The following is a 27,959-nucleotide window of genomic DNA, read 5'->3' as shown; positions in this document are numbered from 1 at the left end:
TGCGGGCCGCTCCGCTAGGCTCGACTAGCCGCTCGCCGAACGCATACCCCTCCCCGTCGCTGACCTCAGTACGCGACCTGAGACCGCGCCGGGAGTTCGCGACGCCGAGCGCGCGTGCGCGAGACCGGCCGGGTCGCACTGGGAGAGCGCGTTGGGAACGCGGTGCGGCGTGGCGGGGTCGGGACTGGCCGTGACGCGAGGCGGGGCAGGGGTGGCGCGGGCTCGGGGGCCGAGGTGCGTGTTCACTGGGCCGGGCTTCTGGAGTGAGTTTCTCGTTTGACCCTCTCAGGAGCCCGGGCGCCAAGCGAAGGAGGGCCAGAGGGGCTGCGAGGATCGCTGCAAGGGTCGGAGGTGGAGGCCGGTGGAGAGAGGGCTCTGGTCGGCCTGAGGTTTCCCGGGAGGGTCTGGGGAGGGGTAGGTCCCCCGGAGGGAGGACGGCGGCAGCGGGTCTCTGATTCAGGGATTATTAACCCCGGGCGGGTGGAAAAACTCGGAGAGGAAGAAATCACACCTTTATTGTCATAAGTGAAACTTAGCAACTTTTTCCTCACCTGACGTTGTCTGTGCCCAAAACGAAGTCGCGATTGCAAATAGGGATGAGTGTAAATGATGGAGATAAGAGTACCCACAACTGCTACAAACTCATTTACAGTCATCGCTGCTTCATCAGATCGATAGGACCTTGTTACTTACTTAATACTTGGGAAAGAAGACTCTATAGTAATAGAGCATGAGTTTGTTTTAAAAGCATTCTGGTAGCGATTTCAGTATCAGTGATTACAATTCTGTCTTTTGATTAATGTGTGTAAACCCATTATTTAATGTGGCTACTTGAAAATTTAAAGTTACATACAGGCTCACTCTGTGGTTCTCCTGGAGCCTCACCAGGTGCAGAATGGTCCAGATTGGTAGTTTATTCGGTGCTCACCATCCTGTGCCTGCACCCTGATATCTTGAGATTGGATCGTTGCCATGGTGCTGTGTGGGTGATGTTATAGGTAACTGGTTTACAAGCATGGAGACTGAGGCCAGAGCAGCAAGTGCTCAGGGACACAAAGATGGTTTGGTGGAGCTGCAATCTGAACCTAGGCTTTCTGACCTCAGGACTTCTGCTTGTACCACTTATCGTTCTTCTTTCTGTCTTTTGTGACAACGAAGTTGACTTTATTATTTTGCTGACCTATGCCAGGCCCCGGAGGAGAACGCCAGAAATGGACTTCGTGAGGCTTGCTTGGCTCTTCTCCAGCCCCCGCCCCGTGAGACTATCCATCCTGCGCCACCTTGACCCTCTCAGAGCCAGGTGGGCTGGAGACAGGGCCGCAGGGTGGGTTCGGCCAGTGCCAGCAGCCTTCTCCAGCTCTCTCTCTCAGCTGCCCCTTGGCTCGCAGAGCCAGAAGAACACAGGCAGCCTCAGCTCTGACCCCGGCCAGCCCAGCCCCACGGCCACCCAGGAGGAAGGGGAGGAAGAGAGCTTTGGGACTCTCTCCAACAAATACTCCTCTCGGAGAGTGTTCCACAAATCGACGGCGCAGCTGTATAACCTGCGGCTCAAGGAACAGAATACTGAAGACGATGAGGAAGGGGAGCTGGAACCAAAACCATGGCGGGGCCCCAGAAACACCCCTTACTGGTACTTCTTTCAGTGCAAACGCCTGATCCGGGAAGGAAAGGTAAGGAAGCTCTGGACTCTGCTGCTCCTGCCTCCTGCCTCCGCGGCGCCACGGTCTTTTGTGAGGGGCCACCCTGCCGTCCTGGTGGGATGCTCAGGGCTCCTCTCCCGTTCGTCTTCATTCTCCCCAGTGCTGCCTCAGGCGACCCTCTAGCCGCCTGGCTTCGTGTGCCCCCTCCTCGATGCCATTCTCATCTTCCTGTTACCAACCCGGCTGTCCCACGGGCTCCCCATCTGTGTGTCCAGCTGCCTCCTCACCATCTCTGTTACACTTACCCTCAGTGGCCTGGAATTCTTGTTCCCAACCTCGATTTCTCTACACTTTCTTCATCTCACTCATTGGTAACCCGGTTTTTCCATCTGTCCAGGCCAAATTCCTTCACCCCAAGTCTTCTTTCTCCCACCAACTCTGTCTTCAAAGTGTCTCCTATCCTAACTTCTCACAACCCTCCCCCTGAATGCCCAGGCCTAGCCTTATCCTCCCCACCCCCCCACCCCCCTCTCACCTCTCCACCCCCATCAGCCATTATGACACTTGTCATTAGTCTCCCAGAGGCTCTCTCCTCCTCTTACCCCGACGTGGACTTAAACACGGAGCCGTGAGCAGAGAGCAGGTGGGCTTTCTCCTCCCTCTGGCACTCCCCATGTGTTCAGCGACAGTGGGGGTGTTCGTTTTCTTAGGTGTTGATAATGACATTCCATTTAGGCTTAAAAATCTCTTGGTGGTGTATGTTGAAGCTTTTGTGAATGAAGTGATAAAACGTCTGGAATTTGCTTTAAAAAAAAATTGAGTTGGAAGGAGGAGCGCTGGATATTGATGAATCAAGATTGGCCAAACATTAATAGTTGTTGTAATTACAGCTCTCTACTTGTGTATATTTGAGATTTTCCGTAATGAAAAGTTGAGAAATAGAAGCCAGAGTCCTCGTGATAGCATGTGAAGCCTGCAAAACCTGCCTCCTGTCCCGCTTGAGCCTCCCTCCCTGTCTGCCTGCACCTCCCCTCTTTACTCTCTCCCCTGCAGCCACCCCCCAGCTCCCAAACACACTCCTGCTTCAGGACCTTTGCACCGGCTGTTCCCTCAGAGAGCCACCTGGCTCCTTCCCTCACCTCCTTCAGATCTTCGTTTACCTGGGCATTGCCCCTGTGCTCAGGGAGGTCCCCCACAGTCGTGGGGCCAAGAGTGCTCATAGGTGGTGGGAGTCTGGTGGGCTTTCCTTCCTGGCCACCACGCAGTCCTCTTGCAGTGGAGCACAGGGACCGGGAGGCTGGTGGCAGAGGCCCAGGGTGCGTGTTTGGCTCCTGGGCCGGCCTGGGCTTGAGCTCAGGGAGGGTCGCTTAGCCTCGGTCTCTCTCCCTCTGCTGAGCCCCCTTCCCTGTGTCCTCCCTTCCCCGACCCCTTCCGCAGCTGGCTGAGGCCCTGGACCTGTTTGAGAGGCAGATGCTGAAGGAGGAGCGCCTGCAGCCCCTCGAGTGCAACTACACGGTGTTGATCGGGGGCTGCGGGCGGGCTGGCTACCTGAAGAAGGCCTTCAGGCTCTACAACGACGTGAGCATGGGGCAGGGGGCGGCAGCCCAGGCGCCCTAGAACTCGGGCTTTGGGCCCCAGAAGAGTTGGGTGCAGGTCCTGAATGTGTTCCCCGCTAGTACGTTACCCTGGGTGGACAGTCTCGCCTCTCCAGCCTCAGTTTTGTGGTCTTATCACAGCTGACATCACCTGGGGCAGAGTGCTTTATCCACCACGAAGGTGCCCTTTCCAGCTGCTTTTCATTGAGTGTTCTCCACATCTTTATTATTGTCGGTGGTTACCTATTTGCCTGTCGTGTGTCTCCTCTCTAGAGTAAGCTCAGTGAAGACAGGCCTTGCCTGTCCTGGTAACCCCAGTGGCCAGTACCTGGCCTGTACTAAGTCCTTAGTACGCGTCTGTGGAATTTGTGAACGTATACAGAGCGTCCCCCCATCCTCGAAGCTGGGATCACTGTCTTCGTTTCTCCAGTGAGGACACTGAGGCCTGGAGAGATGAAGTGCTGTGTCTGAGGTTACCTGTCTCGAGTGCTGATTTGGAGTTGAGCCCAGCCACGGCCTGAGAGCAGGGCTCAATGCGCTCTGCAGCAGCTGCTTGCCGCCCTTGGTCAGGTGGCCCTTCTCTGGGAAATAACGAGCACTTGGCTTTACCAGGAGCTTCTCAAGCTCCGTCACCAGGAGGGCTTGCTAAGCAGTGTCAGCCGGGCAGGAGGAGGGCTGGGGAGGCCTGAGATGTGCTGCAGGGCCGTGCTCCCAGCTGCCGCTCCAGGGGCCACTCTCCCAAGACGGTCTCCTTGGTAACAACCTTCCAGTGTGACTGTATCACCCCCGTTTTTCCAGTGACAAGCTGATTGCCCACGACCCCTCAGTTACTAAACATTGGAGCTGGGGTTTGATTACCCCTCCTGCCCTTTCCCAGATCAGATCTGTCCCACAAATCTTAACAGTCAGGACAGCCTGGGCGGCCAGAGGGCAGGAGCGTCAGGAAGACCCTGCCGTGAGAGCACTTCAGGCCCAGGGTGGGCTGCTGAGTACCTTGGGGAGGATGCTTTCTTGTTTGGTGCCTCTGGCAAGCAAGGACAGCTCTCAGGGCCCCTCAGGTTGAGTCAGGGGTTTGGAGAGCCCAACTCTGTGTGTTGGTCGGCTCTGCCTTTTAGCAGAGTCCTCTCTAGCCTCTTATCCCCATGTCCCGTGCGTCCAGCTGATCCCAGAGCCACCTCCAAGTTTCTCCCTTTCTCCGCAGATGAAGAAGCGGGACCTGGAGCCCTCAGATGCCACCTACACAGCCCTGTTCAACGTGTGCGCTGAGTCCCCTTGGAAGGACTCCGCACTGCAGAGCGCCTTGAAGCTACGGCAGCAGCTTCAGGCCAGAAACTTCCAGCTCAACTTGAAAACGTACCACGCCCTGCTAAAGATGGCCGCCCTGTGCGCAGGCCTCAGGATGTGCCTGGATGTGTTTAAGGTGGGGCCATCCCTTCCTTCTTGCTCCTCACTCAGAGTGAGTCCTGTGAGGCCGGGCTGAGGATGTGCCCTCTGTGTTCCTCGCGTGGGAAGGTTCAAGTGCCAATGAGACAGGCCCCCTGTCGGCCTCTGGGGCTCACCGAGGCGGGCCTGTGGTCAGAGCCCTGGGTGGGACAGGGAGGCCCCCGCCCTGTGAGGGCAGGGGGTCGTGTGTCCTGCCGTGTTCTGCTGAGGGCGCTCGCTGGTGAGATGAACAGCGCTGAAGAGGAATCAGTGCCCGCTGGGGCAGCGTTCCAAAGACCTCACGAGGCAAGTCCTGTGGCCCCTGCTTCACCAATGAGGAAACTGAGATGGGCGCCTAATGCTTCCCACATGCCCAGCAGGCCAGCGGCGAAGCTGGGACGTGAAGCCAGCTCTGGGCAGTTCCAAAGCTTCGTGTGCACGGGCTAAGAGTGGCTACTGGGCGGATCTTCGTGGAGGGGCCGCACAGGAGTGACAGGAGCAGAGCCAGGAAGAGAGGCCTGGGAAGGCGGGCGTGAAGGCCCCGGGGAGCTCTGCTCCGCGGCTGGTGCGGAGCCGGCCCACGCCGGATTCGGGCCCTGCTGCTCAGGACACGCAGCCCTGGGCCTGCTGTGGCGTGTCTGTCGGGCCTGAGCCAGACCCAGTGGGCCTGAGTCTGGGCCTCGGCTCTCCTGCAGAGTCCCAGCAGGCCCGCTTCGTTCCTTCCCCTAGGAGATCATCCAGAAAGGGCACGTGGTCACAGAGGAGACCTTCAGTTACCTGCTCATGAGCTGCATCCAGGACAAGAAGACTGGCTTCCGGTACGCCCTGCAGGTCCGTCCCCGGCTCTGCTTCCTGTCACTCCCTGCCCTGCTCGCTCCTCCTCCAGGTGCCTGTGCTGGGGGCAGATGATTCTGGGTGCAGTTCTTGAGCACCTGCTCCTGCCCCGTGCTGGGTGTTTTTATATTTGTGACCTTTTGGCTTTCCCAGAGCACGCTGTTCGCCAAGTTTTACAGATGGGCACACAGCAGGCACTCAGAAAGTGCAGCTGAAGCCAACCCTTAAGTTGGCCTCGACTCTTCCAGAACCTGGCCTCTCTGGCCGTTCCTCCCCTGGGAGTAGGGAGACGGGCTGGGAGAAGCAGAGGGGTGAAAATGCAACACAGTTTGGGGTGAACCAGGAAGGGAGGTGGGCTGGTGATCTACCTGCCTTCGCAGGAGACATGGATGTGATCCCTGGGTTGGGAAGATCCCCTGGAGGAGGGAATGACTATTCACTCCAGTATTCTTGCCTGGAGCATCCCATAGACAGAGGAGCCTCGCGGGTTACAGTCTGTGGGGTTGCAAAGAGTGAGACACGACTAAGCGACTAACACATACGTAGGAGGGGAGGAGGGTGCCTGTGTGGGGTCCTGGGGCTCCCAGGTTCCTGGGTCCTCATTTGCCCAGAGCCTGGAGTCTTTATCATGCCCCATTTGCCCACTGGTTGCTGCCCCGATGCCTGCTCTGCTGAAGGCTCTTCGGAGAGGGGGCTGGCGGCTGAAGTCTGCCTCTCCTCGGCAGGTGTGGAGGCAGATGCTGAGTCTGGGGCTCCAGCCAAGCCAGCACGGCTACAACCTGCTGTTGGGGGCAGCTCGGGACTGCGGGCTGGGGGACCCGGCAGTGGCCTCAGCAGTGCTCCTGAGGCCCAGGGAGGAGACAGCCCTGCTCCAGCCCCCAGCTAGGGGGCAGCAGGCCAGGAGGAGAGCCCAGGTCGGGGCGGACCGCACCCTGTCAGCCAAGCTGCACGTGGAGGTCCTGGAGAGGCAGCTGTTTCTGGAACCTTCTCAGGCACTTGAGGGGACTCAGGAGGCCAGAGCCCCCGAGCAGGCCCAGTCTGGGTTGGAGACCAAGGCGGAGCCCGATCGCATGGTGGGCCTCACCTCTGTGGCCCCAGAGCCACCTCCCTGGGGGCTGGAGGTCAACCTCCTGACCCCGGGGGCGGCCCCCTTGGCTGTGGTCTCCTTTGGGACCGTGAGCACCCCCGCTGACAGACTGGCCTTGATGGGGGGCCTGGAGGGCTTCCTCGGCAGTATGGCGAAGCACGGGCTTAGCCCTGACATCAAAACCCTCACGCTGCTGGCGGAGGTGGTGGAGCCAGGGAGCCCCGCAGAGTCCTCACTGCTGAGCATCCTGGACGCGCATGGGGTGGAGGCCGACCTGACTTTCTTCAACACATTGATGAGGAAGAAGAGCAAGCTGGGCGACCTGGAGGGGGCAAAGGTGAGGGGCTTGGGGGAGGAGGCACAGGGCTCCCTCCTCCTTCCTCCCTGGACTCTCTCCTGCAGGCGTGTCAGTCATTCCCGCCACAGGTGGGCAGAGTGCCCAGAGCCCCTGTTCCAGGCCTGGGTGACAACTGGGAATCGAGTGGTGGACCAGCCATACCCCCAGCCCTCCCAGGGGGGCTCCCAGTGATGGGGGCAGACCCCAAACAAGTCCTCACACTGATGCAGCATTTGGGGACACGTGGCCTGAGAGGCTGGTGGTTCCTGAGGTCCCCACCCTTCAGCCCCCACACCCCTCCCCCCTGCCAGCCTCAATGACATTGCCCACTGTCACACTCACTTTGCTTGATGCTGTCCTGAGTTTTGCATCATCTGTGTCTCCACTGACCACAGCAGGAAGCTCTGCCGCCCATGGCTTTACCCGTTTCACACACGAGGACACCAGGGTCCTCACGGGATTTTGTCCATTCATACGTGTTTCTGTGTGCTGCCCTTCTTGCCAGAAGCTCTGATCTGGGCTCTTACGAGCATCAAAGATGACAGAGCAGCCTCTGTTTTCAGGCCCTCTGTGCCAATCACAGCTTTCTCTCGAGCCCCTCCCTGGATCCGCCCTGACCCAGCCGGCCTGAGCAGGCATCCTCTTCCTCTCCTCTCACCCGGGGCTCCCTCGGCCTGCACTGCACACGCTGTTGTCGGCTTTGTTTCCGGCCCTGGACTGCAGGACTGCCATCCCCTGAGGCCCCTGGTGCTTGATCCACGTCCAAGTCCTGAGCACAGGGTGGATGGTGGCTTGTCGAGGAGCAGGAGGGGCAGGAACATGGAAGATCCAGAGGAGAGATGGCCTGCTGGGGACTGGCAGGCAGAGGGTGTCCTCACAGAGCAGCTGAATCCAGGGAGCCAGGCAGTGAGGTGCTGGGCAGGACCCCTGGCCTCGAGTGCTGGGCCGAGGCCAGCGCCCAGGGTGGTCAGCAGGGGGAGCCGTGAGGCCTCGGAGAAGAGCCGTGCCCTGGCATCTCCAGCATCTAGCCGCGGGCTGCACCAGAGAAGGCTCTTGCTGCGCTGGTGGGTTACAGTTCACGGTGACACTGCCTCTGTTCCCACAGGCCCTGCTGCCCGTCCTGGCAAAGAGGGGCATTGTCCCCAACCTGCAGACGTTCTGCAGCCTGGCCATCGGGTGTCGCAGGCCAGATGACGGCCTGCAGCTGCTCTCGGACATGAGGGTGAGTGGGCCCCGCCCGCGCAGGCCCCAGGGGTGAGGGGGGGGCCTCCCGAATCCCCCAGGCCTCTGTCCTCAGGGTAAGCGGCAGGGGAGCATGGCAGGGAGAGTGAGGTCTTGAGCTTCAAGTGAAAAGGGTCATTAGTCCAGTTTGGGCAAAAGGAGACCCTGGTGAGGGGCCGCAGGCATGGACACTGAGCCTGGGGTGCTCTCACTGAGCTGTGGCCATGGGGTGAGATTGAGGAGAGCGGATGGCTCTTGGCCCCAACCCTCTAGGGGCATGGAGGCCATGATGGAGCAGGGAGGGCCAGAATTTTCTGGGGACAGGTGTGCGGTGAAGCCCCAGGAGGCATCTCCTGCCCGTGGTTTACTGCCTGAGTCCGTTGATCTCAGAACAACCCTCTGCTCTGTCTCCAAGTTCTTCAGGGCTGAGAGGGCAGGGCCTCCAGCTCCTTGGGATGGAGCATGTGGAGCATGTTGCTGCTGCGAGGTCCTGCCTGCCCTTCTCGCCCCTGGGGGCTCGTCTGCAGAGCAGGCCCGGGCAGCAGGGTGGCTCCCCAAGTATGAGGTGCCCCACAGGGCCGCACTCTCCCAACCGCCACCATCCTCTCGCTGAATGTTCCAGGAATCCCAGATGAGCCCCAACGCCCACATCTACAGCACCCTCATCAACGCGGCCGTCAAGAAGCTGGACTACGCCTATCTCATCGACATCCTGAAGGACATGAGGCAGAACAGAGTCCCCGTGAACGAAGTGGTCATCCGCCAGCTGGAGTTCGCAGCCCAGTACCCACCCAGCTTTGACCGGGTGAGCGCACCCGGCTCTGACGTGCCCATCGTCTCCCTAGCCGGCATCACCCTCACGCCCACCCGACCCCCATGCTGACCTCCTGGGATTGGCATCCTCTCGCTTTAAACTGTCCGTGGCTTCCCTTGGGGAGGATCCCATACTCAGACCATAGCTAGCCGGTCCTTGTCCACGTGACTCATCTTCCGTCAGGCCACTCTCCCCTTGGCACCGTCAGCCCCCGGCCTGTGGTCACTTCTAGATAACACCAGCCTCTTCCGTGCCTCAGGGTTCTCATCTTCCTAGCAGGCTCCCCTGCTTTTCACGTTTCTGCTTCCTTCTCATCCCGTTGGTCCCAGCTCGGGTGGCTCTTCCTCAGCAGGGCCCCGCTGGCCACCTCCTTACATCACGGCTCCTCTTCATCCTGTTTCACCGCCCGTACTCACATGTACTCACGTGTACTTGTGTGTGACCCTCACTTTAAGGAGTGAACACCCCTAGAGGAGGGACTGTCTGTCTTGCTCACCGGGGTCCCGGGTCACTGCCCGTCGTCGGGTGCCCAGCACAGACTGTTGTTCATTGAGTGAATGGGGATGGCAGGAGGGTGGTGACAGAATGTTCTGTAGCAGCCACTTGTCTCCTTGCTGTTCCGAAGGTGTCAGGCTCTGGGGTTCTGGTTTTGAGGCCTACTGCGTCAGGCTCTGTGGCCTGATGGGTAGGGAGCAAGTCAGCCAGGACATACCAAGCCATGGGGCTGGGGTCAGGGACGGCTGTGCAGGGAGGACGCTGAGTGCCATTGAAAAGAAGGCTTAGTAAGAGTTAGTGTGACGGCCGTGGAGAGTGTACCGGGCAGAAAGTGGGGCTGGGCATTTTTGACCGTCTGATGGTTTGTTTTATTGAGTCCTCAGAGTTCTTTACATACTCTATAGACTAGGCTTTTGTTGGTTCCATATTGCAAGTGTCTTCTAGTCCTTCCATATTGCAAAGTCCTCCATGGAGGACCCACTAGGGGTCTTCTCAGGTTCAACCAAGAGTCACCAATTACCACAGGCCCAAACCTTATTGTATTCACTCATACGTTCACACTCATTCATGATGGGGAGCTTGTGTCTGTTGTCAAATTTTTGCTGCACAAACTTTCAGGCTCTATCAGATACACGCTCACAATTGCTCAACCTTTTGAGTCAACTCGTTTATCATCATGTGGTAGCAGTGCTTATTTCACGCATCTTTGTCTTTTTATCTGTGTGCTCCTCTGTCAGCTTTCTCTTGGTATCTGCCTGGCACGTCTCGTTTCCTTTTCTTTGTCCCACCTCATGAGGCCCTTGCAGCAGTGCAGAGGTGACAGTCGGGAGGGCGGCAGTGCCTGTGCCGAGCAGGAGGTGCTCAGCAGCGGGGGCAGGGCAGTGGCACCCAGCGAGTCTAGCTTTGGGGGCCTGGGGTTCCATCCCTAGCTAGAGGGGCTCCGCAGCACAGACTATAGGAAGTCTCTACTCTGTGTTGAGCAGCTTCTCTGCCCTTTTCCTTTTGACCAACTGGAAGCAAGAACAGCTTCCCTGAAGCCTGAGCCACCTGCTGCGGTTTGGGGTCCGCTGTAGGTAGCAGGCGGAGAGTCTCATTGTGGCCCGTCTGAACACCATGCTTTTCCAATTACAGTACAAGGGGAAAAACACCTACTTGGAGAAGATTGATGGCTTCCGGGCTTATTACAAGCAGTGGCTGAAAGGGATGCCAGCGGAGGAAACCCCCCACCCGTGGCAGAAGTTCCAGATGAAACCAAAAGGAGACCAGGACACCATCACTGAGGCTGATATGGACAAAGGCCCTGGGGGCAGGTGAGGAGGAGGTCCTAGGGGACCCCCAGCAGAGCTGGAACGAAGTGCACAGCCTTCATGGGGCTCTGTGGGAACCCCAAGAGTCTCCTTCACATGAAAGACACTGAATGTGCCGGGGCAGCTGCAAGCACGAGGGAAAGTCCAGGATCAGAGTTTCAACTTAGGCATCAGTCTGAGGACGAATGCTGGCCCGGGTGCCCAACAAGTTCGTGGCAAGTGCCAGAGCAGTGTGGGCCACCCTGGTCCGTCATCTCAGGCCATCCCCATCTGAGGGTGACGACGAGGAGGGTGAGTTCGCTCCAGGTCACAGCACGGATGAGGAGGAGTCAGGATTGAGTCCTAAGGGCGACTAGTCTCCGGGGCCTGGTGCTGTCCCCCTGGATGCCAGATCGCCGGCTCTAAGAACGGACGCAAAGCCCAAAAGCTTTAGTTTTTTTTATTTCTACAAATCACAGCTGATGAACACCAAAACCTTCCCACAGAGAGACCATGCCCCTAGTCCGGCCTGGGGACCACTCTGAGGAAGAGCTGCTCCCAGGAAAGGGTGGTGTGACGGGTGGAGTCCTGTGCGGCCCAGAGTCTGGGGCCCGATGCTCAGCCAGAGCAGCCCCGGCAGCCACAGTGCGTGCACTCGATGATCCGGCCCTGCAGACAGAGGACCCCTGAGGCCCCGCACCCACACGCGGGAGCCCCCCTAAGGGAAGCGTGGCCACAGACACCCACTCCCCACGGACCCTGCAGACAGAGGACCCAAGATCCTGCACCCACATGCAGGAACCCCTAGAAGGAGGCGTGGCCACGGGACAGCCACTCCCCACGGACCCTCCTCAGAAACCCTGCGTGATGGTGCGGGATGGGGAAAATTCGGCTCCCTTGTGATGATGGGAACAGCTGCTGTTGACAGTTACATCTCTATGAGGATTTAACTTAAACAAATTCAGTGTACATACTTGCTCCCAAAAAGAAAAAAATATCTCTGAGTGATCCCTGTTATTCTGTGGAGCAAGCATGACACACGTTTCAGTGAGCTGGAGGCAACCGGCTGCTGCTCTCGGGGCTCAGTGCCAGGGGCATCACGGTCTCCTCTGGGCTGGGGAACTTTCTAGTAGGGGTGTGGCGAGAATAGGGTGTCCTTGAATCTGTATGGCGGCAGGACAGTTGTACCCTGGGCCAGGTGTGTGGTCTAGTGTCCGGCTGAGGGCCTGCCCAGTACAGAAGAGGGGTTTATTCTCCGTTTCCCTCTTTTTTGGAGAAGCAAAACTGGTCTAAGGAAATAGGATCCAGTGGTGAAACGCAACTAAATCTGTTCTGGGCAGCGCGCCATGGGGCTCCTGTGGCTCTGTCCCCCCACCTCCCCGCCCCAACCTGCAGAGCCTCCTCGGAAGGCAGCCTGTGCTCGCCCTCCACTGCTCCGCACACCCATCCTGAGCTTCCAGAGGACTCGGGGACAGACCTGCCTGCTGAGCTGAAGCCCGTGGGCCAGAGCCGAGGCTCTCCACAGAAGCTAACCAGTGCTGCAGCCTGAAAGGACCGTGAGAAAGAGGGCATCTGGCCTGACCTCACTCGCGGGCAGCTGAGGGGCTGTACTCACAGGCTGCTAACGGCCCAGTGACCCTCCTCTGCGCCTCCTGCCACTCCCCTTCAGGGGCGCCTGCGCACGGAGCTCACCACTGCATGCCCAGCACCGTTCCCTAGCCGCCCGGAGAGTTCTGGCGCAAAATGCAGTGAGGCTCAAGTTGAAGTGTCAGTGGGAGCAACAGGAGGCCAGGGAAAAAAGAGGGATGAACCCCTGCCGCCTGGCCCACCCTCCCCTGGCTTAGCCTTCCCAGCCACGCTGGGGTGGGGGTCATCACCCGCATTTCCTGTGTGAGGACAGGAACCAGTAACTTGCCTGGCACGGATCCCTGACAAGAGGGGCTCCCTCCCACAGGGAGGGCCACCAGAACACCCAGCCACAGGACAGAACGTAAAACCCGCTGTGGTCAGCTAGGTCAGCTAAACTGCTTATGCTAGCGTCACGACAGGAGAGGGGGTGGCCTTACCACTTCCAGCTTGCTTTTGGGGACCCGGCAGATGCAGTTTGTCCCAAAATTGGTGTCCCGAGTCTGAATGCACCGCAGGCAGCACAGGTTCTCGTACCCCTGCTTTTTCCATTTTGCAATCAGGTTTTTATCTGCATAGCCTTCTTTAATACAGTACTCATACAGTTCTGCAAAGACAGGGAAAGGCCATCAGACCACAGTGTAACAAAGCTCTCCGGCCTGCAGCCCATCACTGCCCACGTTGAGAAAAAGTGTTTAGTCAACACTGGCCCCCTTTCGTTTTATGGAAACAGGAAACATCATGATACTTGCTGAGGTTTCAAGAATTACTTAAACTAGACGCCACTCAAGCTGGAAAGGCCAAGAGAACATTTGGCCAGTTACCTCTGCTTATGGCTTTCCGCTTGTAGAAGAGGTCAAAGATGTAGCGGGTTTTCTGGTGATGGATCCTGAAGATGGGCCACAGAGATTCCACTTTCCTCTTTCCTTCGTGAGGTTCTGTCTCAGCTGCGGAGAAAACACGGGTGTTTGCTTTGTTTTGGAGACAAGGGTTAATCTGCACAGGATATAGTATTATTGTAATATCACCGGGGATTTATAACTGAGCTCAACAAACAGGATTCCGTGATCTAAGCCAAAGGCAGGTATGAGGATTCGGCAACACCGCGTGTCTGCTGTGGGTGAGAGCATGCTCCGGGTACCCAGTGTACAGTAATGAACAAGAAAGACCACAGAGCCAAGCTCGGGAGGAGGAGGCAGACCAGCCCCTGGTGGTGCAGGTAACGGCCACGGAGAAGGAAACACGGAAGGGGGCAGTGAGTCTAGTGTGGGAAGCCACGTGGCCGGGTGGGATGACAGGGAGGTGGCGGTGGGGAGCACGGAGCGCCTCAGGCCTGGCTGTCCTGGAATCGGAACCTTCCCACGCTTTGGTGGTGGTGTTTAGTTGCTCAGTCATGTCAAACTCTGCGACTCCATGGACTGTAGCCCACCAAGCTCCTCTGTCCATGGGATTCTCCAGGCAAGAATACTGGAGTGGGTTGCCATGGCCTCCTCCAAGAGATCTTCCCGACCCAGGGGTGGAACCCACATCTCCTGCATTGCAGGCAGATTCTTTACCATTGAGCCACCAGAGAAGCTCCTGTGCTTGGAATCATCTCTTAAGGTTTTAATCACAGCAGTTCTCTTTGGACCTGTTTTCACAAGGTCATGTGAACATTCTTGGATATCATTTTGGACAGGTCCACACACACAGTGGAAGGCAGCCTGCAGTGGGCAATGTGGAGTCCTGCCCCTGGGAAGGTATGAAAAGAGGCCAGGGGTAGGGACCTTGTGGCTCAGGGTAGACTCAGGTTTCTGCCTCTTAGTTAATGCCCCAAATGGCCTATTAACTCCAGAACCTGAGCAACAGTTCTTTTAAAGTACCACTCTTAAAAAGTCTAAATACATGTTCATTATTCAAGTACTGATTATGCTTGACTTTCAACTGGTTTAAAGTACTTGTAAAAGCAAAGTCATTTACAAGTCCTGGTTACAGTCCACACAGATAGTGCCTATACTTCTCAGTCACCCATAAAACCCCCACCACACCCCTCTCTCTTCCTCAGTCCCTATAATCAGGCTCTTTTTGTCTAGGGACTTCTAGGGTAATAGTAGCTGTACAAAAACTTAAGTAGTAAGCTAGTACAAAGAGCTGGGCAGTTGTGCTGAGCTAGTAAATACCAGGGACAAACTAAAAGAGAAAACAGCAACTTTGCTTTCTAAGATAACAGTGCCAACTGCTTCAATAAGTGTGAGTTGTAACAATTCACATCAGAAAGACAGGCCTGCAGTGCCACTGGCTTTGGTCCTCTGTGGCCTCAGAGTGTGGCTGCAAATCCCAGAGGCAAAACTTGAGTTGAAGGCAACAAACTGGAGGCTGGCAGCCCCTGCCGGCCTGGAGGCAGGCTTTGGTTCCCCCACAGATGCTTTTTTATAGGTTTGAATGTTAAACTGGAAGAGTTCACATAGAAAACCTGGATTTCTGGCTCATCTTGGGGGGAAAAAAAGCAGCAAATCTGGAAAAGCTGAGGCTGCATCTGACATGGCAGAAAGGGCCTGGGTAGGGAGCAGCTTCTGCCCACCCCAGAGCTCGCTGCTGTCCCCAACACTGAATCAGCTCTGCTACCACCTGCCAGCCACTCTTTTTCTTTATAGTGGAAATGAAAGCAACAGAAAACTGGCGCTTAAAACCTGCATATCAAAAATGGGAAAGCCGAGAAGAACTAAATGGTTAAAGAAAACACTTTTGACAGTAAAGAACATCTTATCTATCTAAATGCTCTCCCTTCAAGAAGTCATCCCTTAAAAAGAGGTTTATTTCCAAGGACTCACAAAGTATCTCTTCTATTACAGCAATCTCTTTAAATTCCTTTATGTTGAATAAAGATCTGTTTGGAGAAAAAAATCAGCCCCAAATGACCTTGATTATTGCAAGTTCTGGGTATTTAATAGAAGTTACCGGATATACTCAGCTTCAAAAAAAGGAAGCAAAGTTAACATCCACTTACTAATTATTGCTGAAAGGATAACTTCAGAATAACAAGGGTTAATTACCAAAAACCTTTAAGAAAGAAAAGATTGCTTTAAAAAGCAATTCCGTAAGTAGTTAACACTGTGATAGGGCCAAGAGGAGAAGAGGATGGTGGAGGATGAGACGGTTGGATGGCATCACCGACTCAACGGACATGAATTTGAGCAAACTCCGGGAGATAGTGAAGCCCAGCGTGCTGCAGTCCACGGGGTCACAAAGAGTAGGACGCTACTTAGGGACTGAGCAACAACAGGGCCAACAATGCTCGTGGCTTCAGGTTAAACTTCCCCAAACTGCACACCACACTGCTACACAGAGTGCAGGACCACCTAACACGGGGGAAGGGAAGACTGTGCGCTCCGGACAACTGGCAGAGGACGGAGAGCAAAGCGCGTGAAGACAGACCCACGGCAAAGGCCAAGCACACACACTTCAGAAAATCCGGAGTGAAAAAGAACAGGGTTTTCCAAGTAAACATAGTTTGTATGATTTTAAATATACTTCTACCAGTGAATAATTCTAAGTAGGCTATTTGATCTATACTCCCTAAGGGTCTTATATACGCAAAAACATTTTTGAGGACCTTCTGATTTGTATTATCTTACTTTCTGGCATTTATGGTATTCCTATCAGTTATTCCCTGGTGGCTCAGACGGTAAAGCGTCTGTCTACAATGCGGGAGACCTGGGTTCAATCCCTGGGTTGGGAAGATCCCCTGGAGAAGGAAATGGCAATCCACTCCAGTACTATTGCCTGGAAAATCCCACGGACAGAGGAGCCTGGTAGGCTACAGTCCATGGGGTTGCCAAGAGTCGGACACGACTGAGCAACTTCACCTATCAGTTAAAAAGCAAACAAAACATGTCAGTGTCAGGCGGCCTCGGTGGTGCAGCCTGTCTCTTCCCATTTATCCTTGGGACACAGCCCACCGAGACAGGAACTCCCCAACTCACCTTCTCTCATTTTTTGATCTAATTCATCCAGTGTTGGCTCGATCAACTCCCAACCATCTGGGGGAGCTTTCCGGCTTCTTTTGACTTTAGGCATTTTTTCCCAGAGGATAGTCTGCAAAAATCTGTGGGGAAAAAAAATTAAAATGAATTGGCTTCTGAGCCTCAGGATTCCCAGAGGACTTCACAAGCCACAACTCTGATGCACATTCATATCTGTAGGTCTGTTTCCTCATCTGTATAACGGGGAGAATCTACTTACGGAGCCATGTGGGGCCTGATTATATGTAATGTGCCTGGTATTTAAGGTGTGCTTAGTACAGTTTTGCTATTATACAAAGAATAAGACACACACTGTCCCTGAGAAGGTGATATTCTAGCAAGGAAATGCAAAGTGGAAAGGGAAGTACAACACAGTGTGAGGGAGACTGATTGGGAGAGCAAAGCTGAGCGTTTAAAAAGGAAAAAGAGTGAAACCAAAGTACCTTAGGGTCTGTTTCCCAAGAGTAATAGAAAGATCTCAGGTCTCTTCAGTTACAGGCTCGGATTCTTGTCCAGCTATGACTTTGGAGAGGTCACATTCCCTTTCTGGTCCTCAATCTTGTCTATAAAGTGAGGACAGTGTATTAACTGGATTGCCAAGGTCTCTTTTAAACCCAACAAACATACTATATAAAGGAAGTCATGTAAACCCCAAAGAAAAGACCAGCCCAGATCTACATAGCAAGTCATTTTTCAAACCGCAAGGCATTTTGTAGCCAGCAAAGAGAACTCAGGGTGGGACTTCCCTGGTGGTCCAGTTGCTAAGACTCTGAGCTCCCAACGCAGGGGGCCTGGGTCCCATCCCTGGTCAGGGAACCAGTTCCCACATGCCGCAATTAAGAGTTTGCATGCCTCAACGAAGACCCGGTGCAGTCAAATAAATATTTTCAGAATATTTTTTAAAATACACTAAAAGAGAACTCATGTTAATTATCTTTAAGCAGAGCAGACTCCTCCTTTCCCACGTTCATTCAGTTCCTCCCTCCTGATATGTTTGCGAAGCCCCGCCCTCTTCGCCGCATCAAGTGAATTCTCAGCAACAACCTTACAGAAGATCAAACTCAGGGTCGCACAGAGCTGGGAACCGGCAGAGTTTCACTCATCGGGGGCTCCTGACTCCCGAATCTGTCTTTACACTTGTCTCCCCTGCTCTGAAGCTAGAGACGAATGGAATCTGGTCCCTGTCTCAAGGAGCACGGGCTGGGTGGACAAAGACAAGGGAATGACCACTCTGCTAACTAAGACCCACGGAGAGTTGAGGGCCTGGCCCTGCTTGGGAGTCGGTGGAGGCCTCCCATGGGAGGTAACAGCTAAGAAGCAACCTGGTCAGGAAGAAAGAGATGTGGGGCGGTGTCAGAAAGGTGGTAGCGCTCGGGAGGGGCGGAGAGCCGAAAGGCGTTCGGAAGAAGCTGAGTGAAAACGGCTACAATCCGGGTTGTAAAAAGGCTCATGGAGACTACGGCATCTGAACCGGGATTACAAGGAAAAGCAATATTTAGACAACAAACGTGCTAGGCGAGGGGGAAATGAGCGAAAAATAAGGGCGGGAAAGCCTAGAAGCAAGGGAACCCCCAAATTTCCCATGCCCTCCGCGGACCCACCAAGACGCCGCCTAGTCTCGGGAACTCACTTCGACCTTCGGGTCCAGAGGCCCGAACCTGTCCCAGTTCGGGTGTTCAGATCGCCTTCTGGGCCAACACAGACGTCCGACCCCTGGCCCCCAGCCGTTACCAAGGTCCTAGAGAAGAGAAGGGAAACACTCACTAGGCCCTCCGTCGCGATGCAACGTCCCTTCCGTATCCACCGCCTCAGCTTCCCCAAGAATCTCTTCACGATGAGGTCCTCGCGGAGCCCCGCCCCCCGGAGCGCGGCGATCGCGTTAGCCTAGGTGTCCGCAGCCCTGCCTGCGTACAATTCCGGCGCCGCGGTCTCCTTTCGTCCGCACTGCCCGGCGGGGTGGGCTAGCAGGCTCACGCGCCTCCCGCGGCGGGGTTGGGAGGGGCCCTGTTGCCCAGCAGCGCGCGGGCGAGCCTGGGCTCCGGCGGTGCGTGGGACCGCCCGGCCTCCCTGAGGGCCGCGGTTCTCGCGGCGGCGGCGGCGGCGCGCTGAGAGGCGGCCGGGCGGCGGGGCCGGGGGGGGCGGGAAACTGGCCGGGCGGAAGAAGTCGAGCCCGAGAAATTTCCGGTTCCGGTGTCAGCTCGAGGCGCCGCCGCCGCAGCCGCCGGAGCCGCGATGCCTAAAGGAGGTGAGGGGCGGGCGCGTGTCGCCCGCGGGCCTCGAGGAGCGGCCCGAGTCCGGCTCCCGCCGTCCAGTCAGCCCGCGGGCGCCTCAGAGAGCGACTCGGAGGGAGAACGTCCGCCCCGGCTGAGGGCCCGGCCTGGGCCTCGACGCCCAATTGTCCCGCTGGAGAAACCGAGGACCGTAGTGGTGGCCTCGAGCCGCTCCCTCGGGGGTCTGAGGAGATTTGGAGGCGCTGGGTCCTCGCCCACCCGGATGGCCTATCTAGGGCGCGCTTCTCTCGGCCTGGGGGGTGGGGTCTGGAGCTTCCTACCCCTTTCAGGCTCGCCGGGCACTGAGTCACCGCGTCCCGCGCCAGAGCCGGGCCCGCCTGCCTCGCGCGGAATGCGTGGGCCTTCTCGGGCTCTGGGCGCGCTAGGCTTGCCTATTGCGACCTAGCTGGATGCTCTTGAGCCTGGCCGACCTAGCTTTGACTGCCCTTTTCGAGCGGCTAGACGTGGGCCTTTGAGTCAGCCGCATAACCTCCCTGTGTTTTTGCAAGTATAGGGGTATGATTGTATCTACCTCATAATACTGATGGCGAGTCTTGAAGTAGGTGATCCACGTGGAGGGCGCTGTATGGTGCTGATAGTCGCTTAGTGTCCAGTAAGCATTATCTGTTGTTGCTCCTAAGACTTTGCCAGTTCCTTGGTCAAGAAAGTAAAGAATCCATGGCTTCCCCGGTACGTTTGTACACCGTCCTCCACCCTCTTACCCCTGAGTCAAGAGTGCCTAACTTGAAGCCCAGCTGTGTCACTGTCTAGCCTTATGGCCTTGAACAAGTTCTCCCAGCCTGTTTTCCCCATCTGGAACACCTAGCTAATAACCCTTAGCCTGGAGAGTTGGGATCGGGGTCGTAAATACATAGAGCCGTCGCCGTGCCTGGCTACTCCTGGCGCAGAAGAGGTGTTCAGTTAATACTGGTCTCTCCTGTGACATGTTGGTTAAGTGTCTCAGCCCACAGGAAGATCTGCTTGGAGCTTTTTCAAACCTAAACGACTTCCTGACTCTGCTCCCAGAGATGCTGGGGTTTTCAGAGCTGAATCTCTTTAAACATAATTTTCTAGTGGTTTATTCTGTGGTAGGAAGAGCTTTGTCTCCTCTGTGTCTCTCAGTCTTATGTTCTGCAAAAGGAGGGGTATTAGGGGTACCAACCTGAGTTCGATCCCTGGGTTGAGAAGAGTCCCTGGAGAAGGGAAAAGCTACCCACTCCAGTGTTCTGGCCTGGAGAATTCCATGGACTGTGTAGTACATGGGGTCGCAAAGAGTCAGACACGACTGAGCAACTTTCACTTCTGGTGCCAGAATTCTAAAAGTCCTACTTAATAGGTGCTTTGAGCCAAGGTTGGCGGTTACAATTAGAAAATCCTAAATAGGAATACTTGTTTAAATGACTTGGCCTTTTGGCTTGTGAAAGCTTTATGGGCAGATAACATTTACATTTCTTGCTGGTGTTAATTTGCTTGAAAGAGAGAACATGAAGATGTAAAAGTGTAAAATTTTCTAAGAGCCAAGGACCAACTCTTGTCTTTGTCATGAAACCTGTGAAACATTTTCAAAGGTGTGGAGAGCTTCTGATAAAAGTTACTGTAGACCAAGTTAAGTAAGATCAGTGTCCCACAGCCAGACGTGCAGGGTCAGAGTCTGTAGTAGTCAATTTTGAGCTGTTTCTATTCCTTAGAACATTAAGAGGGCAAGAAAAGATGTTGGGGTTTTGGATGGCAAACGATCTCTCACAATAGGACTTTGATGATCCTTGACTGAGACACCCCTGGGAATCCCAGGTAGTCATTAAAAATGGGTGGTGTGGTCTGTAGCACCCCAATTATGGCTCTGCAGCTGCTGTCTCGGAAATTAGAGGAGGCTAGTATCTCTGCTACCGTCCCTGGAGTTCATAGCAGCTCTGGCTGCCTCATGATAGATTCTCTGCTCTCAGGGAGAGTCATGAGAAACCAGGTGGGCTGCAGCTTCCAGGAGAGGTGAAATGGATCCAGGCCACAGCCCCCAGCATCCTCCAGAACCAGCTGAGGAGGTGCCGCCCTGCTATGAAGCTGGCTGTTGGCTTTGTGTGTGTGTGTGCTCAGTCAGGTCCAACTCTGCGACCCCATTGGACTGCAGCCTGCCAGGCTCCTCTCCATGGAATTTTCCAGGCAAGAATACTGGAGCTGGTTGTCATTTCCTCCTCCAGGGGATTTGCATAATCCAGGGATCGAACTTGTATCTCCTGCATTGGCAGGTGGATTCTTTACCACTGAGCCACCTGGGAAGCCTTTGGCAAGGGTCAGTCTAGTGTCTTGGTTCGAGAGAGTCCGGCTATAAAATTGACTGATTCTCTGTGATGAACTTAAATTGCTAGTCACATTTTTAACTCTTAGAAGGTTAATCAGTTTTATTTTCAACTTTACCTTTCTTTGGCAATTGTGTTTCTACTCTAAGCACAGAAAGTTTTCTCGTATAGGTTTTAGGTTTTCCCTTTCTACCATAAATACCACTTAAATAATCACGAAGTAGCTTATATTCCCTGCATCTGTAGTAAATTGTCATTGTGACCAGTAGCTTTGTTTTTTCTTTTCCCCAACACCAGGTACTATTGGGAGGTGGGTGGGTGTGTAATATCTTACCAAAAAACCTGATTGAACTTTTTGGTCAACCCAATACATATACACACTAGAAGAGTAACAGTTATAGCAAACTTATTTTGTAGTGCTCGTCTAGTGCCGAGCACTGCTCCAACATCTTCACATAAGTTAACAAATCCATCTTCACAACAATCCTATGTGGTAGGGAAACTGAGACTCAAAGATTAAGTACCTGCCCAGAGTCACAAAACTATTAAGTGGTAGAGCTGAGATTTGAACCCAGGGATTGGACCCCAACATTTGTGCTCTTGGCCACTCTGCTTTAGCCTTAAGTCTCCTTGTCTATAAAATGTGACCAGCCATGATGTACACCTTAGGCTTAATCTGGGGATCAAATGAGCCCCTGGCTGTGACAGAGCATTGCAAGCAAAGAGCACTGTAGCGACAGCAGGGGTGAGGGTTACCCCTTCTCGTGATTGCATCTGAGTCCACTGCGTGTGGATGAAGGGACCACGGGACTTAGCTGGGCCCTCCCTGTGGTGCCCCACACTGGGATCCCCTCTCAGGCCTCGGGGTGGAAGCCGCATCCAGCATGCGGTTTGGGGCTGCATCAGGTGATCACGTGTCGCCTCTTTTGTCCCTTTGAACAGGTGAGGGGGAGGTACAGGTGGGCGGGTGGTCTTGGTGAGGGCAAGAGAGGTCGGCAGCTTCTGCTGAGAGCACCTCAAGCAGGACACAGTCTGAAGTTCAGGGCAATCAAGGGAGCTGCCTTCCTGTTGCCTTCGTAAACTTCCGGTCCTTGTGCAGGGAGAAAGGGAGGCCACAAAGGCCGGGCCCGGCAGTACACGAGCCCTGAGGAGATTGATGCGCAGCTCCAGGCTGAAAAGCAGAAGGCCAGGGTGAGTACGCGACTCTTCGGGCCACTCCAGTGGCCCAGGGTGGCACTCAGAGAGGCCGGGCAAGGACCACCCATCCTCTGGAGGAAGTCAACACCTGGGGTGTGGTTGGAGGGGGCGGGCGATGGGCCTTTGGTTGACCACTTGGAGCTTTGTTTCCTCAGCAGTGGGTCCCTGCTTCTGTGTTGTGGGGGCTCTCCCTCGCCACGGCCTTGCATGTCTGCAGCGCGGGCGCTCCACATTCCCCTTGTGTGATCCGGCCTCCGCCAGCCCCACTGGGACTTGACACCCTGCCTTTCCCCTCCCGCCACTGACAAGAGTGCCATTCGCGCTTAGCACCCCCTCCTGCCTGCCCCCCTCACTGGTACTCCCGCCCTTCCCCTCCAGTCTAAGCTTAGGAGGTCCCTCTGTCCCTCGGCGCTTTTTCCAGCCCACTGTCAGGAAACAGCATGTTTCCGTCGTTGGTGTCCATGACCCTCCCACACCATTAGATCCTCACCTGGATGAGGGCCACAGGGAGCTGTCAGTGCGGATGACTGAAGTGTGACGTGTGAGGGAGAAGCCGCGGTCGGGGAGGGTCTGCTGGAGCAGCCTGTGGCTGAGCAGGACCTTGGAGAGTGTGTGGGCAAGAGCTAAGGGGGTGGAAATGCTTACGGTTTTTGTAAGGGATGTTTCTAGGAGGGAGGGAAGAAAGGTGGAGGGAGGCAGCACAGCAGGGCATCTATGTGGGCAGTTTGGAGTGACTGACCCGCTCCTGACTGGGAGTGGGAAGTAGGGGCGGGAGGAGGCTTGCCCGGGAAAACAAGTACAAATTGACAGCTGCATGTGGAAGCAGGGACAGTGGGAGGGAAGCCGAGCAGGACTGGTTTCCAGCCCCACAGCCAAGTCCTGTGGACTCGGGGAGACAAGCGTACCAAGGCGGCCCCAGGCACCTGGGCTGAGAAGAGGAGCAGGGCCTTGTATGGCTGTGTAAGGGGTTGGTTGGACTGGGAAAGGCTTCTAGGCTGTGGAGCCAAGTGAATAGGCTGCCTGTGACCCAGGTCCCCCATGGGGGCCAGTGTAGCAGAGTAGGACTCTTACCATACTTGGTCCTAGCCTTCTGGGGGCTTCTCTTCTCAAGGTTCACAATCTGGGGCAAGAGGGATGGGAGGATCATGGTCTTGGGAGTTTGGTTTGCATCTTTTGATTCCTCAGATTGCCCATTTCTGAAACAGGAAGAAGAGGAACAAGAAGAAGGTGGAGATGGGGCTGCAGGTGACCCAAAGAAAGAGAAGAAATCCCTAGATTCTGATGAGAGCGAGGATGAAGAAGACGATTACCAGGTACTGAGTCTGATGGGGACCTGGGTCCTGGACTCATTATTCAGCAAATGTTCATCAGTTGTTTCCCAGTCCCCGTGGTACGTGCAGAGTCCTTACACTTAAGGGTTTGCACTGTAATAAGATACAGACAATAAGGAAGTCCACGAACAGTATAATTTCAGGTAGCCAGAAGTATCAGGAATAAGATGACCCACGATTGAGGATACAGGATTGTGTGTGGCGAGAAGGTGACTTTTAAACAAATCTGAAAAACAAGGTGGAGCCAGTCACGTGAAAATTGTTTTGCTGAGTCGTTGAGGCAGCCAGGTTAGCAAGTGTAGTCCGGGGGTCAGAACAACCTAGGCAGGTCCAAGGAACAGGCTAGTGGGGCTGTGACTTGGTGGGTAAGAAGTAGAGTTAGGAATGGAGGAGGAGCGGTTGGCAAGGCAGCACCTGTGCGGCTGTGAAGGGGTTTGGTTTAATTGTAGTAGGTAATGGGCAGCTGGTAAAGTGGGATGTGGGCGAGAGAGAGGACCAATGCGTGCGTGCTTAGTCACTTCAGTCATGTTTGCCTCTTTTGTGACCCTGTGAACTGCAGCCTGCCAGGCCCCTCAGTCCATGGGATTCTCCAGGCAAGAATACGGGCTAGATTTGCTTTTATCTGCAGAGTGAGTTGTACAGTGTTGAGTGTAGAAGCCGAGAGCTGGTAGCAGGTATCCAGACAAGAAATTGTAACTTGCCTTAAGGGGGTGGCAATAGCAGTGGAGAAGAGTGGGCAGATTCAAGCTGTGTTTTAGAGATGAACTCTTTGGGATTTGTCCGGGGTTGGGGTGGTGGGGCTAAGGGGAAAGAGAAAGAAGGCCTTGCCTGGGCTTGTGGGGAGGAACACGCTGAGTATGCAGTTCTGTTTTAGATGAGTTAAACTTGGGATGTCAGGTATCTAGGTGAGGTATATACACGTACCGGCTGGGTAGAGGTGCCTGGAGCTCTGTACAGTGCTCTGATGAACAGGTGTTTGGAAGCTCTCTCTCTGGTCTCTTAAAGAGAACAGCTGGGTTGACAGGGCCTGAAACTTTGATCAAACCTGTTGCATCAAGCACTTGTGCTCTCAGTACTTTCTACACTTTCCCTGGGCCGCTGGGAGGTGCAGGGTACAGGTCCGCCTCCCCAAACCTGCAGACGTTGAGCTCGTTCCCAGGTCCCACTTTCCCACAAGCAACTGCTGCGGGGACCCAGCATGGCTAGCAGCCAGGCATGAGGTTCCATGGAAACAGCTTTCGGAGGCTGAGCTCGAATTGAGGGAGTACCTCTGTGCTGAGAGCTTGTGAATTGGGCTCGGGTTCACATCTCCCTTCTACTTCTTGGTTGATGTCAGGCATTTTATTGTGTCTCTGCTCTGCCATCTGTGAAACTAGGGTGACGGTCCCTGGTGGCCCAGACACGGTACAGGCTGGCCTCGGTCACCCACACTCCCGCAGCATCTCCTGGGCTGGTGCAGACACGCCTGAGTGCTGTTCCCACCGTGAGGCTGGGCCCAGCGTCACACAGCCTGGGGAGGAGCAGTTTGTTCTAGTCCAGGCAGGCTGTGGAGATGGGGGTGACCCTCGGGCACTGCAGGACCAAACTTCTCCAGTGTCCGGCTTCTTGTCCTATCTTAGCAAAAGCGCAAAGGCGTGGAAGGGCTCATCGACATTGAGAACCCCAACCGGGTGGCACAGACAACCAAAAAGGTCACACAGCTGGACCTGGATGGGCCCAAGGAACTGTCACGGAGAGAAAGGTAACTGCTGTTTCTGAGCCTCATGGCTGAGGCCCCAGCTCCTCTGCCCTCACTTCTGGGCCCTGAGGTCTTCAGTGGTCGGGTGGGGGCTCCAGTTACGGTGTTTATTTCTATGTGATCTCATTCCCTAAAGGCCCTTTAGAAGTTTCTCGAAAAAGGGGAAAAAAAAAAAAGTTTTTCACTAGTGGAAACATAGGGAAAATGCAACAGTAGGTTCAGACCTGAGCGTTACACTTGAGGTAATCCCTGGGGATGTGGACAGTCATGCTACAGCCCCTCCCTCAGGACGCTCTGCTCCAGGTCACCTCCCTTATCCAGCCTGATCGGACCCTCCTGACCTGCGTCCGTCCCTGACGTCATGGCTTTGGGGTTGGGGGCCTGTGCTGATGGGCATTGTGGGGAGACCCACCAGTTGCCCAGTCCTCTCTCGTCTCAGGTGAAAATGAGGCTTCAGAGAGCTCCCTGTGGGTGGTGTGAGGCTCGCACCTGAGGACTAAAGTGCTCTGCACACGGCTCGTCTCCGTTTTCATGCCTACCTGGTGATATCTAGGGCCTCACAGGAGGTTGTGGGCTGCTAGGAAAAGCCACCCTGATTTCTCTCCTGATTGTGCTCTTTGATTTAAATCCACCTTGCTGTGCTGACCCCGTGAGAGCTGAGTAGGGTGTCTGTAAACCCCACGGGGAAGGCCCATCAGCTTGGGGTGTGACTGAAGGCTGCCCAAGACCCTCCCCCTCCAACTGCCTTCTCACCACTGAGGACCACCCACCCCCCAAGGTAGCAGAGTGACAGATGGCCTTTACTAACTTGCTTGTGAGTGTCCGTCAGGGAGGGGGCACTTGGCCCCAGCCCCAGTGTTTGGCCTTGATTCTGGCTCCCGCCTCCAGCTCAGCTGACTGGTGGGGAAGATGTCCCCTGTGACACCTCTTTATCTAAACAGAGAAGAAATTGAGAAGCAGAAAGCAAAAGAGCGTTACATGAAGATGCATTTAGCGGGAAAGACAGAGCAAGCCAAGGCCGACCTTGCCCGGCTGGCGATCATCCGAAAACAGCGGGAAGAGGCTGCCAGGAAGAAAGAAGAAGAGAGGAAAGGTAAGTCCGAGCCACTGGTGTGGCAGCCTGACCCTGGCTCTGGACGGAGTGAAGCCCTGTACTTCGATGTCTTGCTGTGAGGTGGGTTTGGGCCAGATTGCTCAGGAGGCTGTGTGCGTGTGTTGCTCGGGAGGCTGTGTGTGTGTGTGTATTTTTCTGTCAGATGGAGGTGGGCGTTCCTGCCTACCACCTCCCAGGATTCTGGAAGGGTCTAGCAGCAGGAGAATTGGATCTCAGCAGAGCAACGTCCACAGCATTTGAGGGAGGCCTCAGAATGCACCTGCTTTCGAGGCTAGAAGGTTCCACTAAGTCTCTGGTGCCTTGTATAGCCAGGAGACCTGCTTGGCATCACCACTGCATGTCTGAGGGGCTTGGGAGGGTGTGGTGGGCTGGGCTTCCCGGATGAAATCTGGCCCAGGTGTCCCTCTTCCCCATGCCTGCCTTCCAGTGGGGTCGAAGGTGGTATGGTTCTTCCAGGCCAGGTTGGCTGTGAGGAATTGGTCTGGTTTAAAGGAGTGTTTGTCTTAGGACCTTCTGGCCTTGTGCATTCCTTTCTCCATCTGTGGGGGAGCCATGAGTGTTGGGCATCTTGCTGTCCTGCATTCTAGAGGCCTAGAGACGCCCCAGGGCATCATCACCACGTTGGAGATACCAGGTGATCTCAGCTGCCCACCAGGAGCTTGTTTCACAAACCCCAAGCAGGAAAGGGCTTCATGTGTGACTGCTTGAATGTTGCTATTTCAGACTTCAGAAGTCACAGGGAGAGGTCAGAATTACAGAGCTCTCCTGGGAGCGGACTAGGAAGAGTTTCTGCTTGCCCAGTAGATTGCCTGTTGGTGGGCCTTTGTGGAGGGGGGTAGCCACCCAAACTCAGCAAGAATGTCGGGACACGTGGGTCTGGTGGCTTCCATGGGACGGCGTCAGGCAGGGCCCTTGGGTCTCTTCCACATCTGCCAGCTGAGCCAGTTGCGCAGACTGTTGTCTGAGGCCTCCTGGACCTACATTTCGCTGATTCTGGGGTGTGCAGGGCTGTGTGTATGGAGGTGGTTTCGTGTGACTCTCTCTCTTCCTGCTTCTCAGCAAAAGATGATGCGACCTTGTCAGGAAAACGAATGCAGTCTCTCTCCCTGAACAAGTAGAACCTGTGTGAGGAGAGACCAGGGAACTGGGCCGTGCTGCCAGGACCTCTGCTGCGTCTCACCCGCCCTGTGCCCCGGCGCCGCTGCAGCAGCCCCTCGTGGCGAGGAGCCCCCCACGGCCTGGGACCTCCTCTTCATCTTGGCACGGAAATCGTTTGGGGGGATGGTGGGTGGGGGGCTGGGGGAGGGGCAGCTGCTATCTTTGAGACAGAAAGATGCAGGACAGCATTTCATATGTAACCATTCAAATGTTTTGGCTGTTTTTAGAATTCAGAACCCTTGTTGGGGGGCACTTGGGAGGTAGGTTAAGAGGAGCTTCCATTTGTCTGGTAGATTGAGAGGCAGGGGGTGGTTGGGGCCACAGTAGCTGCTGACAAGTTTGCAATGGCCTGTCTGCCCACCCCCTGGTCTGTGTTCCCTGGGTGCTCACTCGAGGAGCTGGCAGCCCGTGCCCATGGGTCCCTGAGGGTCACGGCTCATCCTGGCCAGTCCCCTCTGACGGACGCTTCCCTGCCCTTCCCACCCCACTCCCTGCCCCC

The 27,959-nt window shown here is 55.3% G+C and overlaps 3 protein-coding genes across 5 annotated transcripts; 2 read left to right on the top strand and 1 right to left on the bottom strand.

Moving 5' to 3' along the window:
- The first annotated feature begins 147 nt into the window (after window positions 1–147).
- Window positions 148–12,214, top strand: PTCD1 (pentatricopeptide repeat domain 1). The gene is made up of 9 exons (XM_052663938.1): window positions 148–234; window positions 1,190–1,670; window positions 3,078–3,218; window positions 4,437–4,655; window positions 5,387–5,488; window positions 6,217–6,915; window positions 8,021–8,137; window positions 8,759–8,941; window positions 10,577–12,214. The coding sequence occupies exons 2-9, from the start codon at window positions 1,212–1,214 to the stop codon at window positions 10,757–10,759; spliced, it is 2,103 nt and encodes a 700-aa protein (XP_052519898.1). The 5' UTR covers window positions 148–234; window positions 1,190–1,211; the 3' UTR covers window positions 10,760–12,214.
- On the bottom strand, window positions 11,178–18,458 carry BUD31 (BUD31 homolog). Of its 3 annotated transcripts, none has more exons than XM_052663952.1 (7): window positions 18,271–18,458; window positions 17,960–18,096; window positions 16,802–16,921; window positions 16,320–16,441; window positions 13,182–13,304; window positions 12,798–12,964; window positions 11,178–11,400 (listed from the first exon to the last, which is right to left on the bottom strand). In XM_052663952.1, the coding sequence occupies exons 4-7, from the start codon at window positions 16,411–16,413 to the stop codon at window positions 11,350–11,352; spliced, it is 435 nt and encodes a 144-aa protein (XP_052519912.1). In that variant the 5' UTR covers window positions 16,414–16,441; window positions 16,802–16,921; window positions 17,960–18,096; window positions 18,271–18,458; the 3' UTR covers window positions 11,178–11,349. The 3 variants fall into 3 exon arrangements, with proteins under 3 accessions (XP_052519912.1, XP_052519911.1, XP_052519910.1); XM_052663951.1 differs by having other exon boundaries at window positions 17,989–18,096; XM_052663950.1 differs by lacking the exon at window positions 17,960–18,096 and having other exon boundaries at window positions 18,123–18,458.
- Window positions 18,456–27,959, top strand: PDAP1 (PDGFA associated protein 1). The gene is made up of 6 exons (XM_052663948.1): window positions 18,456–18,603; window positions 22,022–22,113; window positions 23,325–23,432; window positions 25,070–25,191; window positions 26,130–26,281; window positions 27,362–27,959. Exons 1-6 carry the CDS (start codon window positions 18,591–18,593, stop codon window positions 27,418–27,420), a joined length of 546 nt encoding a protein of 181 aa, XP_052519908.1. The 5' UTR covers window positions 18,456–18,590; the 3' UTR covers window positions 27,421–27,959.

This window comes from Budorcas taxicolor, chromosome 2 (genome assembly GCF_023091745.1).
Source record: "Budorcas taxicolor isolate Tak-1 chromosome 2, Takin1.1, whole genome shotgun sequence".
NCBI classification, from domain to species: Eukaryota; Metazoa; Chordata; class Mammalia; order Artiodactyla; family Bovidae; genus Budorcas; species Budorcas taxicolor.
Note: the sequence above shows the minus strand (reverse complement) of the source record. Positions and strands in the feature narration are given on the sequence as shown.

Excerpts from the sequence above, each read along its gene's own strand:
- PDAP1 (XM_052663948.1), top strand. Across the intron at positions 25,192-26,129 it reads GAACTGTCACGGAGAGAAAG|AGAAGAAATTGAGAAGCAGA; the intron begins GTAACTGCTGTT and ends TTATCTAAACAG. Across the intron at positions 26,282-27,361 it reads GAAAGAAGAAGAGAGGAAAG|CAAAAGATGATGCGACCTTG; the intron begins GTAAGTCCGAGC and ends CCTGCTTCTCAG.
- BUD31 (XM_052663950.1), bottom strand. The coding sequence starts at position 16,413 with ATGCCTAAAGTCAAAAGAAGCCGGAAAGCTCCCCCAGATGGTTGGGAG. Across the intron at positions 12,965-13,181 it reads GCGGAAAGCCATAAGCAGAG|AACTGTATGAGTACTGTATT; the intron begins GTAACTGGCCAA and ends CTGTCTTTGCAG. Across the intron at positions 11,401-12,797 it reads CCAAAAGCAAGCTGGAAGTG|GGCCGGATCATCGAGTGCAC; the intron begins GTAAGGCCACCC and ends CTCTGTCTGCAG.
- PTCD1 (XM_052663938.1), top strand. The coding sequence starts at position 1,212 with ATGGACTTCGTGAGGCTTGCTTGGCTCTTCTCCAGCCCCCGCCCCGTG. Across the intron at positions 4,656-5,386 it reads TGTGCCTGGATGTGTTTAAG|GAGATCATCCAGAAAGGGCA; the intron begins GTGGGGCCATCC and ends TCCTTCCCCTAG. Across the intron at positions 6,916-8,020 it reads GCGACCTGGAGGGGGCAAAG|GCCCTGCTGCCCGTCCTGGC; the intron begins GTGAGGGGCTTG and ends CTGTTCCCACAG.